The following is a 16606-nucleotide window of genomic DNA, read 5'->3' on the forward strand; positions in this document are numbered from 1 at the left end:
CAATCTTCTCAATCTTTATTTATAACGGTGCAGAGCAACAGTGCTTCGGAACATCAACAAGATTGCTGACCCGGTCCTTCTCTCTCATCTCTTTATGGCAGGTTTTGAAAAAGACAACAGAATACCTTTTCTTTTTATATGGTGTCACTTCAGGATTACGTTGTACTGATAGCTGTCATAAAACTGAGCTGCGGTAGATTATCTATGGACGATCATAAGTTAATTTAAATAAATAAATAAATAAAAAGCCCATGGCAACGACGTGGCGAAAAATGCCGGGGTCCACAATATCATGATGTCAAGTCGGGGCCACAAAAGATCATCCTGTGGGCCGCAGATGGCCCTTGGGCCACGGGTTTGAGGCCCCTGAGTAAATCCACACAATCTCACTATTCAATTCAAATCAAAGCTCTTAGGATATGTCAAGTCTTACTAGTTTTGTCTTGAATTTCAGCGACTTGATGTGATTTAATAGGGGCGCAATCCTTGCGTGGACATTTGATTAATTTAACAGTTGAGTGCACTCTTTACCCCCATTCCAACTTGGATTTCAAAATAACATTCCTTCCCCTCCCGTTTTGCCATATTGCAGTAAATTCCAGAGAACATTGCCTATCTGTTCATTGAACATGAGCGATTGCTTTCTGGAGCCAAGAGATTCCATTCTCTTATCTCATCTGGCGCTTCGCTATCACGATTACCGACCCATGATGACTGGCCTGTATTTATGTCCCTTTTAAGTCATGTCCTCTCTAATTTAATTGCCAAGCTGGTCCTGGAAACATAAGACGGAAGAAAAGCACATATATGTGACGCGGATGAAAGATAGCATTGTTGCTGAGAATTCCAAAAGCGTTGCATATCAAATCCGAGGTTTTATAAAAAAATATATCAGTGCATATATCGCACAGCGCAAGATACTGCCATGTCTTATTGCTTCCCATATATCTCTCCATCTCCTCCATTAGCCTCTCCAAGCAGCTGAGGAGAATCGTCAGCTGAATGAATGCAGCGGCTTCTCTAATGAAATCAGCCAGGAGAACCTAATTATCCAACCGGCCCCAGAACCACTCAGAGTGGCTGCAGGTAGACGGGCTGGAGCTTGAACACGCCAATTGGCTGCAGATTTGAGCCAAAAGTCAGAATCGCGGGGAAGAGGTTCAATTACATTTGTTTGAAGGGTGTTTTCAACCTTACACATTTTGTGACAATAATATGTGGTATGACTAGTCTAAACACGACTTTGTAATTAACTCATTTACTGCCACTGACGGTTATAGACGTCCAAAAATTAATTTGAACTATTTCTATTAGTTAAAAAAAAAAAGTATGAAAACCTAGAATTTTTTTTATTGTACATTTAGAACAGATATAACATTTGTGATTAATTGTGAGTTAACTCATGAAGTCATGCAATTAATTACAATTTTAAAAAATAATAATAATTGCTAGACGCTCCTAATTTTGAATTGTAATTAATCACATAACTTCAATAGTTAACTCACGATTAATCATAAATTGTATATCTGTTCTAAATGTACAATTTAAAAAAATCTAGGTTTTCATTCCCTTGTTAATAAAAGTGGGGGAAAAAATAACGAATAGAAATAACCGTGAATGGCAGTAAATGATTTAATATTACATTTGTGGAATATCAAGCAAAATCCAGCCGTTTTTAATCCATCTCACAGGGCGGCCATTTTGCCACATGCTGTCGACTGAAGATGACATCACAGTTGCTCAGGGTTTAGGCAACGACCAATCACAGCTCACCTGTTTTCTGAAGCTGCGTCGTGATTGGTTGTTACCTGAGACATGAGCAACCGCGTTGTCATTTTTCACCCGACAGCAAGTGGTAAAATGCCCGCCCACTGAGATGGATAAAAACTGCTGGAGTTTGCTTCATGACTCATATTCCACAAATATTTGGACTAGTGGGGCTGCAGAGAACATATTGTCCAAAAGACAAAATACAGCCATTAATTGCTAAATCCCAGGCAACAAAAGTGAGTGGACCGTAAGTGAAAATGTATCAATATTTTGTGTGGCCACGCTGGGGGGTAAAAAAAAGACTCTGCTCAATTTGAACTTTTTCCAGTTAGGGGTGTGCTCACTTTTGTTGCCAGTGGTTTAGTTGCAAATGGCTGTATTTTCAGTTATTTTGAGGAAACAATAAACTTACTTATATAAGATGATTACTTTTAATGGTGTCAAATTATTATACATTGCATGTTCAATTCCCTTTCCACTGACATTACTCGACAATTTCTGACATGTAAGTACTGAAATTGTTTACTGTGATGTTATGATGATGATAGTCGTAGCTACAAGCTAGCTTCAGATTTTGTGCGTTTCCACCAGTGGACAGTCTTGTCATCTTCCTCACAGCGCAGCGCTTTTATAATGACAAAAAGGATGGGCAGCCTCTTTCTTTTCTTTTTTTTTTTCTACCCGGCCCATAGAAATGCAGTGGGGAGAATAATATAGAAAGCACACGCACATACAATAGCACATATTACCCCCTGGGGACCGGTTCACTCTCAAATGGAGGCTGAGAGGAGCACGATGGATGGGACCCATGTGAACCCTTCACATTTGTGCACACAAGCGATACAGTGGGGGGGAAGTAAAGATGTCATATTTATCATGAAATGTTTTCGTTTTTAATGAACGCACCATACGTGTAAAACGTGCAATTGTGTTATAAATGAGTGTCATTTTGCACAACACCAGCAAATAGATAAAGAATGGAAGAGATGGTGGGATGGTCGTCACACCTCTTAACTCATCACGACACACAGTGGCCACAAACCACGCCCTGTTCTGGATATGCGCATCATAATCAGTGCCCCAGCTGAATCTGAGCCAGAGGATCCATTAGAGCTGATTGAGGAGCACAAGGGTACAGACATTACCCTGAGAGAAGGTGACAATGACAACACACACACACACACACACACATATACACACACACGCCCAGTCACATGACTTCGGAACATTTGCTGTTCACGTAGATGACACACTTAAGAATTTGCAGATCTCAGCTCTTGGAGCGAATTGGATGATTGATGAAAATGTGGCGGATGTAAACCCAGGAGCAACTTGAAAACGAAAATCCTCATAAAACAACCATTACCAATAACGAGCAATAAAACCAGAGTAAGTAAAACTACTAATTGAATTAGGCGACAAACAATGTTTTGTAAGTGTACTTTTACTGGTTATTGCAAGGTATTTTATATTGCCACAATTAATATGCTACATGTACGTGCCTAGCATCTTTAAAACACGGTACTCTGATTAATATTACATGCTGGAATGTAGTAATGACATTTATATTCATTTCAAAGAATATAGATGATATAAGTGTTTTAAGTTATGTGTGGAAAGGTTATTTTAGTTAACGAAAACTAACGAAAAAACAAACAAAAATAAAAAATAAACAATTTTGATAACTAAATAAAATAAAAACGAAAAAGCTTTTTAAAAAACGAAAACTAATAAACTACATTTTATGTTCACAAAACGAACTAAAACGAACTATAATTATAGCGAAAATGTCCTTTGTTTTAGTCTTTGGTAAATTAATTTAAGACATGAGCCTTTGGGGATGATTTCAAATGTGATTTTAAGTATATTCATTAACCGGAATAAAGACATTTGAAAGTGGGTCACGCAGAAGTGATGTCATCTAGCAGCAGCCAATAGAAAAGCACCTTCAGATGACGTCACCCCTCGGCGACAAATTTGCCTGTTGACTTTTGGCTACATTTTACACCATTTTACCATGGTGTTTATTAAATATTGCGCATTTTAAAAAAAAAACTAATACTGAAAGTAACTAAAACAAAAGTAAAAGTAAGCATTTTTATTTATTTACAAAAACTAATAAAAAAACTAACAGAACCACCCTAATTTTTTTTTTAATCAAAACTAACTAAATTAAAATAAATAAATAAAAAACTCAAAGCAAAATAAAAACTAACTAAAATGAAAATTCCAAAACTATAATAACCCTAGTGTGTGGCTGTGGAATAAATTAAATTTATATTTGAGTTGACCACATTACTCAGATTCTCTATGCACAGAGCAAAAATATTTCATGATGTCATATTTATTTGTGATGATTATATCGTACCACTAATTAAAACAAAACAAAAAAAAATAGTCTCAAGAGATTGGAACATAACAAATGAATTTTGAAAAGCCTTCTGAGAAGTATTGCATTAAATGATTACATTTCTGTTGCAATTCTGAAATCAACTTTTCAATGATTTTCTGATGTATTGAGCTTCACCGACCTGTGTGCTGTAACATTGAAGATGTGATAGCCAAGAAAAGAGACAACACTGACGGAATGAGGGGCGTAAAGAGCATAAAGATTGTTGGAGAGCTCACACTCCAGTAAACTGCAGACTGACAGGGTTTGACCGCAGGGAGTCACATCAGAGGGGAGGGATGGTCACAGGAATGTTAATATCATCTCTCACAAACCCACGCGCGCGCGCGCACAATCACAACCTGCACTCCAACAGAATTCAGTTGCTGAACCTTCATGCACACAATTGCCCAAGCGCAATTACAGTACACATTAATTTCTATGCAATAGTTTCTATAGGTCACAGTTGTTATTGTCTGCATCCCTACTTGTGAGTGTATCTGTGTGTGCTCCAGTTCTTTGTGTTGTGTAATGCGTACGACGTGCACTTTAGTCATGCCCAGAAGGTTACATGCCATATTTGGGGATTTTAATAATTTAATTTAATTATTCTTGTTTTTCAGGGTTATGATGTTTAGAAAACAGTGTTAAGAAAGTGGCAATGAATATAAAGCAACACCAACCATTTGAAATGAAATTAAGCATTTACTTGGCTAAAATGGGAAAGGCAATAATTCATATACGACAGGCCTATTTCCATTTCTGCTATTCTATTCCTCTTAACCTTAATATTGTAATTGGCACCCTACCTCCTTCATCCAATTATCTTCTGCCAGACTGTGAGAGAAGGAAAAAAAAGTGACCTTTAACGGAATTGACATGCACACGATGGCTTGTGTGTATGGGGAATTAATAATTTACCATTAATTCACGTTCCAACAAATTGTAAATAACGGCTTTTATTACTTCTTGATTAGCTGTGTTGACTCGTATGAAATCAGAGTTTTGGTTGTACTTTACTATAAACGATTGTTATTATTGAGTGCAAACAATCAGATATTTTGGATTTATCCCCCCCCCAAAAAAAAAATGTTTATTTGGTGCTCTTCAGTGGAGGGGAAAAAAGCATTTTGAAAAAAGAGAGAAAACTGAGGCACTCAAAGGTGTTCCAAGTAAAAGGCCTTTATTGTCACATGGCCAGTTGATTAAAAAATTGCCAACGCGTTTTGGCCTTGGTAGGCCTTCGCTTGCCCTTTTTTTTTTTTAACTAAACAAAAACAAACGATTATTATTATTATTACCCATTACTTTACAGTACTGTACTTTTTACCTATGGTGCACCTTCGCAAAAATTCCACTAGATGTCACTACAATACAACGATTATGGCAGTACTGCGTCGGTTCTTGGGAGAGGTACTCTGACTGTAAAGAAACTATGTAGTAGACTCAAGTAGAAGTTTTTTTAATAATATAAGGAGTTATGTGAAACTGTATGAGTCATAATTATACTGCCAATGGGGGGCGAATATTGGTCTAATTCTTGAATTGTCTTGTTGAATGAGTGGCAACAGGTGGATGCCTTTCGGTCTACCTATATGCGGCGAGAGCATCGAATTTTTATGACTCGCTGTCACTATCCGCTGACAGATAGCTAAACTTTTTTTTATAATGAAATAAAGAAATTATGCAACTTTACGAGCTCTCAGTTTACACTGGAGAACAACCAATTAAGGGGATACGCAATAAATAATGTGTACACGTAATTTTATAGCCTACACTTTAAAAAAAAAAAAAAAAAAAAGTGCTATTACATTACATTCGACTGGATATGCGTGTTGGTGGAAATGAAGATTTGGGAGATCCAATCATTAAACGCAGCACGAACTCCCACTGAACAGTTAAAAGCGATGTTGGCTCTCGTTGCGCTTCTCCTCCCACTCAGCCGAACCCTATAAAAACCCTTCTCGAAAATTGGGAACGCGACCCAACTCGCTTCCCCCCTTTCAACCACGACCAGCGATGGCAGACACCGAGAGCCAAAGCTCCACTTTCCCCGACATCGTGGAGCTCAACGTGGGCGGCCAAGTGTACGTGACCCGGCTCGACACGCTGACGGCGGTGCCCGACTCCCTGCTGTGGGCCAAGTTCAGCCAAAGTTGCCCGGGCGAGCTTCCCAAAGACGGCAAGGGTCGCTTCTTTTTCGACCGAGACGGCTTTCTCTTCCGCTACATCCTGGACTACTTGCGGGACTCGGAGCTCTTCCTGCCCGAGTTCTTCAAGGAGAGGAGGCGGTTGCAGAAGGAGGCGGACTTCTTCCAGCTCCCGGAGCTGTCGAGGCGCCTGGCGGGCCCCAGCAAAGGAAGCTCCCCGACGGAGGACGGCGAGGAGTCGGAAGAGGTTGAGCTCGCCAGCCCGACCACCACCACCACCACCACCACCTCCTCCTCCTCCTCTTTGTCGGACCGAACCCTGCGCTCGCCCGGGTCCGGCGCGGGCTACATCACGGTGGGCTACCGAGGCAGCTACACCATCGGCAGAGAGATCCAGTCGGACGTCAAATTCCGCAGAGTGGCCAGGATAACCGTGTGCAGCAAGATCTGCCTCGCCAAAGAAGTGTTTGGGGACACGCTGAACGAGAGCCGGGACCCGGACCGAACCTCGGACAAGTACACGTCCAGGTACTACCTCAAGTACAACTTCCTGGAGCAAGCGTTCGACCGGCTGGCCGAGGCCGGCTTCCACATGGTGGCCTGCAACTCCACGGGGACGTGCTCGTACGCCAGCAGCGACCCGGGGGAGGACAAAGTGTGGACCAGCTACACCGAGTACGTTTTCAGTCGGTGAACTTGAACGGCGGGTTCAGTTTGGGACTTTTTGTTGTTGTTGTTGTGTGCCACTTTTATTTTAGTGACGTATGTTGTGGGTACAGTTTGTAAACCAAAGTGAGCTACTTCACGGGTATTAATTAATTAATGCAAAGGACTCCATTGTTTGACACACTTCTAATTACTTCCTATAATATTCCTAGAAAATAATGTCCCATCAACTTGTACTTATTTTTTAGAACTGGCCCACAGGTTACTCATGTGCCCGCGGGCACCATGTTGGTGACCCTCAGCAAGGACAACATATGAAGCATGAACTGTAAATTCTGTATGTTGGGTTTGGTGTTTAAAGGCCCATAACTTGACATGTATTTTTTTAAATCGTAACTGCTACACAACTTTTAGAATTTGCTTTGCGAATAATTTTTAATCTTTTTTTTTGCGTAAAAGACAAACTATAGTAATAATCTTCAAGAATTCAGATTGGCTGCTTCTGATTCTCAAAAAAAAATTAATAATAATTAAGTAGGCTGTGATATATATATATATATATATATATATATATATATATATATATATATATATATATATATATAATGAGCTGTATATATATTTAACCATTAAATAAAATGTGACTTGGCAACACTGTACCACTCTTTCATGTTGTCGTGACTTGAAATCTGATATTCAAACCCATATATTTCACACCACCATCACTTTAGATTAGATAAATAATTTTACCTGCACACTCTGATGTTATTTAAATGTTATAGCTTGTGTTCACAGCGACAACATGCTTGTAACCGAACCTGACGCCATCAAGATATGCACTTAAATGGGGCCTTTGTTAATGTCATGTGAGCACATATACATTTACAATCCACATTTCTACAAAAGCTGCACGTTTGAAATGTGGGCTCTTATTGAAAATACTAAATTAACAGAAAACTCTACTCCTTCACAAAGGATTCATTTATTTCCCCTGGGCCAAAAAAAACACAAAAAAAAAAAAGCAAGATGAAGTCAAATATTGTGAAAGTGAAAGATTGATCTATTCAGTCAACATAAAGCAAAGTGGCAGCAAAGCAAACATTTTGAAACCATCCCAAATGTCCATCACCGTGCGTAAACAAATTCAAATCTATAAATGTCCAGCCAACAGGCAAAGCTCCCTCCTACACAAAGCAGCATCGACACGAGCGAGCTCAAATCTGCTGTCATCTGACCCTACCATCTGGGCCGGAAATAAGGAAGGATGACTGTGACTTTTCAGAGGTCTTTACACAAAGGACACGATGGTCCAGAACCGCAACCGTCAACTTAAAACAGCAGAAAAAAAAGAAGAAGAAAAAAAATACTGCAAAACTGTCAGCCAGACGCTGGAAACGGACGTGCACAAAGCCAACCACTCACTGGTGGAGGAGGACAAGCGAGTGAGCCAAGACCATTTGCAGATTTTGCTGGCATTCCTTGAATCGGCTTCTATGCACCAAATCTTTCACACTTATTTTCTCACAGCCTCTGCCGCGAGCTAACTGTGACCTGCGTGTCTCTAATTCTGTTTCATTTTCATACCTTCTGTATCGCCTCTGATATTATAACATCACATCACTTTGTGTTCACAATAGCCCTGTTGCATTTGTTCTTTGATTAAATCAGACACGATAACAGAAAATGAAATAAGAAGGTCCCTTTGGCTACGTAAGAAACCACTCCTTAAATTGTTACATTACAATACGGGACAATGTGACTCGACCACTTTGGTCTATTCCTAGAAAACATTTCTATTAACGAAAATAAATTATATATAATAATTAATGAAAATAAATTCAAGTGATGTGTTTGGGTTTTTAAGTTGAACTCAACAATGTAATCATCTTCGAAGTGCAGACATATTTTCAACTGCACGCTACTCTCAATGACGAACAGAGAGATCTGTAAACAGGACACGGAAATACGGAGCGGCCTTACAAATTAAAAGCATAGATTTCTAAATAAGATATAAGTAAACATCACAGTAAGCAACTTACGGAAGCGTATTGCATTCACTTGAAGAAAAAAACAACAGTTTTTCCTGACAAATTTTTTTTCTGTCAAAAAAAATATTCAGAAAAACAGGCAGAAAAAAAATATTCAAAAAAACGGAAAAAATGTATTCAAAAAAAAAATTCCCCCCAAAAAACTGAAAAAAAATATTCAGAAAAACAGAGCGGGTGTTCTGTTTTTCGGAGTAATTTGTATAAAAAATGTTTTACCTCTGAACTCCAAGTGACTTGTTGCAGACTCGCTAATAGCGGAAGCGGACACTTTCCCGCATACCTCCGTATGCAATAAGATGGTCATGTTTACTTACTGGCTCTCAATAAAAGAATGAATGTATATACTGTATTATGGTTTGTTCTCTAACCTCTGAGGGAAAACCCCTTTTAAAAAAATTCAGAAAAACTGAAAAAAATATTCAGATAAACAGAGTACATAAAAAAAAGAGAAAAATATATTTAAAAAATATTCAGAAAAACAGAGTACATAAAAAAGAGAAAAAAATATATAAAAAACAGGGGGGGATTACAAAAACAACAAGATTTTTTTTCAATAAAACAGAAAAAAATACTCAACTATTGACATTTATAGCAACACTGTTAGTTAGCACAACAAAACAAGCAAGCTGTTTGCTCCAAAACAATTTGCTGAGTACAAATTCAAATAGGTAGTTATTATTCTTCGCAAAACACTTCCCAATCCCTTTTCCACTGTGTTCCTTTGAACCACTCAAATGTTTGGAACCATTCGTGAGTGTATTTTAATTCAACTCTTGACCAAAAGACCACAGCTATCTTCATTCTTCTGACTTTACATTTAATACGAAACGTTACACTTATACACTAGTTTGTTTCACGAGGCTTTGCTTCATAAACCCCCATGAGGAAGAGTTGATGGATTTCTCCCTGAATAATCAGATTAAAACCGTCAAATACGGTTAGCAGGACAAGCAGCCATGTGTGTCATGTCTTTGAGGAGAAGAGTGAAAACATTCTTTCGACCGAAACCTTTCAGTGTGACTTTTTTTTTTCTTTACATGAAATGTTGTTTAGTTCTGCTGCTGTCAATGGACATTTGTATCAGCCATAACCACATCTTTATGAAGTGTTGGAGGCCATTTGTTAACACTGCCTGACATGAATAATCAATGAGCGTCACAAGGTTAGAAAAATGTCTCAACACCTTAAAAATAAACGGGTGTTTTGTCGAGACGGCCAATATTCTGAATATCTTTGACCTTTCCCCAATATTTGTTGCATTGCATTAAAATCATTGCTTCTGATATCCATGTCCTGTTTTAACTCATTCACTGCCATTGATGGCTTTAGACGTCAAAAATTCATTTGAACTATTTCAATTAGTATAAAAAAAATTCCACCTTTGTTAACAAGCGTATGAAAACATAGAAAAAAGTTTTTACTGTACATTTAGAACAGATATAACATTTTTGATTAATCGTGAGTTAACTTTTGAAATTAAAACATTTTAATCCCCTGACAACCTAATTTTTAATAATCTTTTTCTTCTTTTTTAAAATAATCTTTTTTTTTTAAGAACAAAATATTAAAAAATAGGTCATCAGGCGATTCAAATTTTTAATTGCAATTAATCACATGACTTCAATAGTTAACTCACAATTAATCACAAATTTTATATCTGTTCTAAATGTACAATATTTTTTTCCCTCGGTTTTCATACTCTTGTTAACAAAACTGGAATAATTTTTTTTTAACTAATAGAAATAGTTCAAATGAATTTTTGACGTCTTTAGTCGTCGATGGCAGTGAATGAGTTAAAATGATAGACTGCTGCGTCATCTCATTTCTTGAACCAAACCAGTTTCCTATTTACATTCAGTGAATGTATGTAAACCCTTCTTCATTGAGAAATAAAATATATTTTTTATATTTTATTTCCAAATTCAAGACATTCTACTGGCGAAGAGGATTAACAGGTAGAGTAGCCTTTTCATCGAATCTGACTCTTTTCACCTTGAATTCAGCAAGTGTTGTGTCCGGCATGTATTTAGAGGCACGTTGACTCCCATCACTCATCTCATCAACCCTAACCCTAACCCTAACCCTAACCCTAACCCTAACCCTAACCCTAACCCTAACCCTAACCCTAACCCTAACCCTAACCCTAACCCTAACCCTAACCCTAACCCTAACCCTAACCCTAACCCTAACCCTAACCCTAACCCTAACCCTAACCCTAACCCTAACCCTAACCCTAACCCTAACCCTAACCCTAACCCTAACCCTAACCCTAACCCTAACCCTAACCCTAACCCTAACCCTAACCCTAACCCTAACCCTAACCCTAACCCTAACCCTAACCCTAACCCTAACCCTAACCCTAACCCTAACCCTAACCCTAACCCTAACCCTAACCCTAACCCTAACCCTAACCCTAACCCTAACCCTAACCCTAACCCTAACCCTAACCCTAACCCTAACCCTAACCCTAACCCTAACCCTAACCCTAACCCTAACCCTAACCCTAACCCTAACCCTAACCCTAACCCTAACCCTAACCCTAACCCTAACCCTAACCCTAACCCTAACCCTAACCCTAACCCTAACCCTAACCCTAACCCTAACCCTAACCCTAACCCTAACCCTAACCCTAACCCTAACCCTAACCCTAACCCTAACCCTAACCCTAACCCTAACCCTAACCCTAACCCTAACCCTAACCCTAACCCTAACCCTAACCCTAACCCTAACCCTAACCCTAACCCTAACCCTAACCCTAACCCTAACCCTAACCCTAACCCTAACCCTAACCCTAACCCTAACCCTAACCCTAACCCTAACCCTAACCCTAACCCTAACCCTAACCCTAACCCTAACCCTAACCCTAACCCTAACCCTAACCCTAACCCTAACCCTAACCCTAACCCTAACCCTAACCCTAACCCTAACCCTAACCCTAACCCTAACCCTAACCCTAACCCTAACCCTAACCCTAACCCTAACCCTAACCCTAACCCTAACCCTAACCCTAACCCTAACCCTAACCCTAACCCTAACCCTAACCCTAACCCTAACCCTAACCCTAACCCTAACCCTAACCCTAACCCTAACCCTAACCCTAACCCTAACCCTAACCCTAACCCTAACCCTAACCCTAACCCTAACCCTAACCCTAACCCTAACCCTAACCCTAACCCTAACCCTAACCCTAACCCTAACCCTAACCCTAACCCTAACCCTAACCCTAACCCTAACCCTAACCCTAACCCTAACCCTAACCCTAACCCTAACCCTAACCCTAACCCTAACCCTAACCCTAACCCTAACCCTAACCCTAACCCTAACCCTAACCCTAACCCTAACCCTAACCCTAACCCTAACCCTAACCCTAACCCTAACCCTAACCCTAACCCTAACCCTAACCCTAACCCTAACCCTAACCCTAACCCTAACCCTAACCCTAACCCTAACCCTAACCCTAACCCTAACCCTAACCCTAACCCTAACCCTAACCCTAACCCTAACCCTAACCCTAACCCTAACCCTAACCCTAACCCTAACCCTAACCCTAACCCTAACCCTAACCCTAACCCTAACCCTAACCCTAACCCTAACCCTAACCCTAACCCTAACCCTAACCCTAACCCTAACCCTAACCCTAACCCTAACCCTAACCCTAACCCTAACCCTAACCCTAACCCTAACCCTAACCCTAACCCTAACCCTAACCCTAACCCTAACCCTAACCCTAACCCTAACCCTAACCCTAACCCTAACCCTAACCCTAACCCTAACCCTAACCCTAACCCTAACCCTAACCCTAACCCTAACCCTAACCCTAACCCTAACCCTAACCCTAACCCTAACCCTAACCCTAACCCTAACCCTAACCCTAACCCTAACCCTAACCCTAACCCTAACCCTAACCCTAACCCTAACCCTAACCCTAACCCTAACCCTAACCCTAACCCTAACCCTAACCCTAACCCTAACCCTAACCCTAACCCTAACCCTAACCCTAACCCTAACCCTAACCCTAACCCTAACCCTAACCCTAACCCTAACCCTAACCCTAACCCTAACCCTAACCCTAACCCTAACCCTAACCCTAACCCTAACCCTAACCCTAACCCTAACCCTAACCCTAACCCTAACCCTAACCCTAACCCTAACCCTAACCCTAACCCTAACCCTAACCCTAACCCTAACCCTAACCCTAACCCTAACCCTAACCCTAACCCTAACCCCTAACCCCTAACCCCTAACCCACATGCAGCAGATACAATGAAAACAGCTGATGCCCCAGAATTTAACCCTGTGGAACACCATCCGCTCTGTTATACATTTGAATTCATATTCGTTCAACCACTTTTTTTGCTTGACATAATTTTAGTATGAACGATGAAGGGATTACAATTATAAAGAATTCACACGACGTACCATCACAACAGCCACAAGTTGACGACTGAGAGGACCAAAATTCCTACAGTACATATAGGCCAAGTAAAATTGTTTGCATAAACAAAGCTGGAAAAGCAGCGACATGTCCACAGCTAATAAACCTTCAACTTTTTAAACAAGGCAGCTGCTTTGTGTTGTATTTATCTTGCCAGCCTCCACTGAGCAGCTCTCGGCACACAGCGGCAAACCGGAGGTTGGTGCAAAAAGCTGAGCCTTAAACTCGACTGGTAAAGCGTGAGGCTAAAGGCCTGCCAGCGTTCGTCAGCAGCAGGCAACAGAGAGGGCGAGAGGGAACATCCTCCTCCCCTGCTGCGGCTGCTTGGGCTTCCTCTTCACACCAAGGCCGCCCCCCCCTCACCTCCCCCCACGCCCCCATCAACCTCCCGCACACCGTCAGAGCTTTCTCAAAGGGCAAGACACGAAGGAAGCTGATTAGAAGTCTAGCAATGATCTCACCATTGTGTGTGCTTCTCAAAGCTGAAGGCATTTTTTTTTTAAATTAAACAAAAATGTCGCATTTGTTTGACATGTTTTGTAATGTCAATCGTATACTCGAAACATTGTGTTTATGATCCAAGGTGGTCAGTCGTTGGTTTAGTAAAAAAAAAAAAAAAAAAAAAAAAAAGAGAGAGAGAGAAAAAAAAAGGATGTTTTGAGTGGTTGCTCTGCCATCTGGTTGTGGTCTGAAACTGAAAGTCCTGTACGTGTTTGATGCACACTAACGACAGCTGAGCAAGTCGGTGAGAAGTAAAACATAAAACAATTGGTTGCTTTGTAGTACTGAGAGTAGGTGGGTAAGAATGCAGACTATCACATCATAGTAATAAGCTTAAATAAATAAATAAATAAATCGATCGACCAATCAATCAATCAATCAATCAATCTTTCTGGTTGGAGTTCTGCAAGCTCAACCTTAGAGTCTCAAATTAACACATTCACTGCCGTTGACGGCTATAGACGTCAAAAATTCATTTGAACTATTTCTATTAGTTTCACAGTTTTTTCCACTTTTTTAACAAGAGTATGGAAACCTAGAAAAACATGTATTGTACAGATAGATAAAATTCGTGATTAATCTTGAGTTTAAATAAAATAAAAAAATTAAGTCATCAAACAAAAAAGAAAATATTATTATAAAATTAGGGGCATCAATCAATCCATTTTTAAATTGTAATTAATCGCATGACTTCAATAGTTAACTCACAAATTTGTAATAATCTTTTCATTAAAAAAATCATTACAAATTGGAAAATAATACAATTATTTTAATTATTTATTTAAAAAAAAAGAAGATTATTAAAAATTAGGGTGCATGACTCACGAGTTAACTCACGATTAATCCAAAATGTTATATCTGTTCTAAATGTACAAAAAAATGTTTTCTAGGTTTTCATACTCTTAACAAAAATTGAAAAAAAATGTAAACTAATAGAAATAGTTCAAATGAATTTATGACATCTATAGCCATCAATGGCAGTTAATGAGTTAAGGCAAGTCACAAGAGGGACCATTAAGACTGTTTAGGAAACCATTAGGACTGCTTTTTATTATTATTATTACTTTGTCTTCAGAAGCCTTTACACTTTATCGGTATGTTCATAATAAAGGGTACCAGGAATCCGGGACCTTATTAAGAAGGGGGAAAACTTTTTAAGAGTGATTTTGGGGGGCATATGGGTGCTTTTTCTTCACGGAATTTTGCAATATACTGTATATGGATCACGTACACGCACACACACAAGATGTGTTCTGTTCATGCATTGCCATACAAAAGCAATATTATGTTGCCACATTAATAAACTGCAAACATCGCTTCTGGCATTTTACAGTTCATCATTTGTAGAGGCATCAATTAACTCACTATAGGACACAAATGAAAAATCTGCCCTCCCCCTCCCCATCTAACTGTCGCCCCTGACAAACATTTTCTGGGAAATGTTGAGCAGAGATGTTCCACTGCGAGGACATTTGCCAGATATGCCGCTGCTTCCTGTCTTTTCAGCTACTTAGGAGGATATGAGCTCGTGAACACAAAGTGAGCTCATACAAGACTGAAGACACTAAAACCACAGCTGCCTGAATTTTCAACACAATTTGAACAAAAAATGTCTCTCTCTTTCTACTATTTCCAAATAATCACACTTTAATGTTTCACTCATCATTTAATGAACCCACAAACGTCTAGCATTCTGTAAAGGCCCAAATGGGAAATGCTAGACTCAGTTTTGCATTTTTTCAAAGTAGCTTTTCTTTTAAAGACTTGTGTAACTTGAAGACTTTCTTTACAAGAGCTGCAGAGATAGTCCCGTAGCACTAGATAAAAAAAAAATGAAGAAAATTCAAACATTTGCAAAGATAAGTGGGAGGCTGGAGCAGGAAGGAGTCGGCTCACAGATGATAAACCTTTTAAGGAGAAGTCAACAGTGAGAACAACTTTTTCTTTCAACTCAAAAGTACCATAAAACGAATTTAGGGCATCTCCCATGAACATTTGATTAAAAAAAAAAAAAAAAAGTATTCACCCATGGGATCTAACAGGGGGGGGAAAAAACAACACTACTCCCAGGATATTCTGCCAAAACAAAAGTTGCAAGTCGATTATGAGGTCACAAATCATAAAAACGACATCAGTTGTGGAAACTAGCCTCACAATGCTGACTGAGGATGGGAACATGTGGCTGACAGATTTATCTCCATAAAATGTCATGACTTGTTTTTCACCCATTAAAACATCATCTTAGATTGTTAACAATTGTCTTCTTCTTGTTTGTGCTCCAAAAGCTTTCTTTAACATTTTCAATAAAAAATTTTGTCATCCATCACAATAGTGGTACTGAAAATTTGAACGTTACAGAGATTGTTTACTTTGGCACTTTCAGAGGTAAGAATAAGATTAGCTTGTTTACATTTATGTCGACCATTTGTAGATTCATCAAAGACATGTTTTGAACCTCAAATACGTTTAACACATTCATGTAGCTAAAAAAAAAAAAAAGTAACCAAAATATTATTTCCATGTCAGGAGTTCATCATAGATTCAAGACCATCCAGAGCATTTGGAGCAGTTTATGTAGTAGCCGACTATAAATTTCGTGGCCAAACAGTTTATAGGCACGATTAATACGGTTTGCTGTGTCACAATG

At 39.3% G+C, this 16606-nt stretch overlaps 1 protein-coding gene across 1 annotated transcript; it reads left to right on the forward strand.

Annotated features, from left to right (window-relative positions):
- Positions 1 to 6035: 6035 nt before the first annotated feature.
- On the forward strand, positions 6036 to 7514 carry LOC147176732 (BTB/POZ domain-containing protein KCTD12-like). The gene has a single exon (XM_086071411.1). It carries the CDS (start codon positions 6179 to 6181, stop codon positions 7001 to 7003), a length of 825 nt encoding a protein of 274 aa, XP_085927537.1. The 5' UTR covers positions 6036 to 6178; the 3' UTR covers positions 7004 to 7514.
- The last annotated feature ends 9092 nt before the right edge of the window (positions 7515 to 16606 follow it).

This window comes from Leptonotus elevatus, chromosome 3 (assembly GCF_054856555.1).
Source record: "Leptonotus elevatus isolate MCC_2025b chromosome 3, RoL_Lele_1.0, whole genome shotgun sequence".
In the NCBI taxonomy this organism is placed as follows: domain Eukaryota; kingdom Metazoa; phylum Chordata; class Actinopteri; order Syngnathiformes; family Syngnathidae; genus Leptonotus; species Leptonotus elevatus.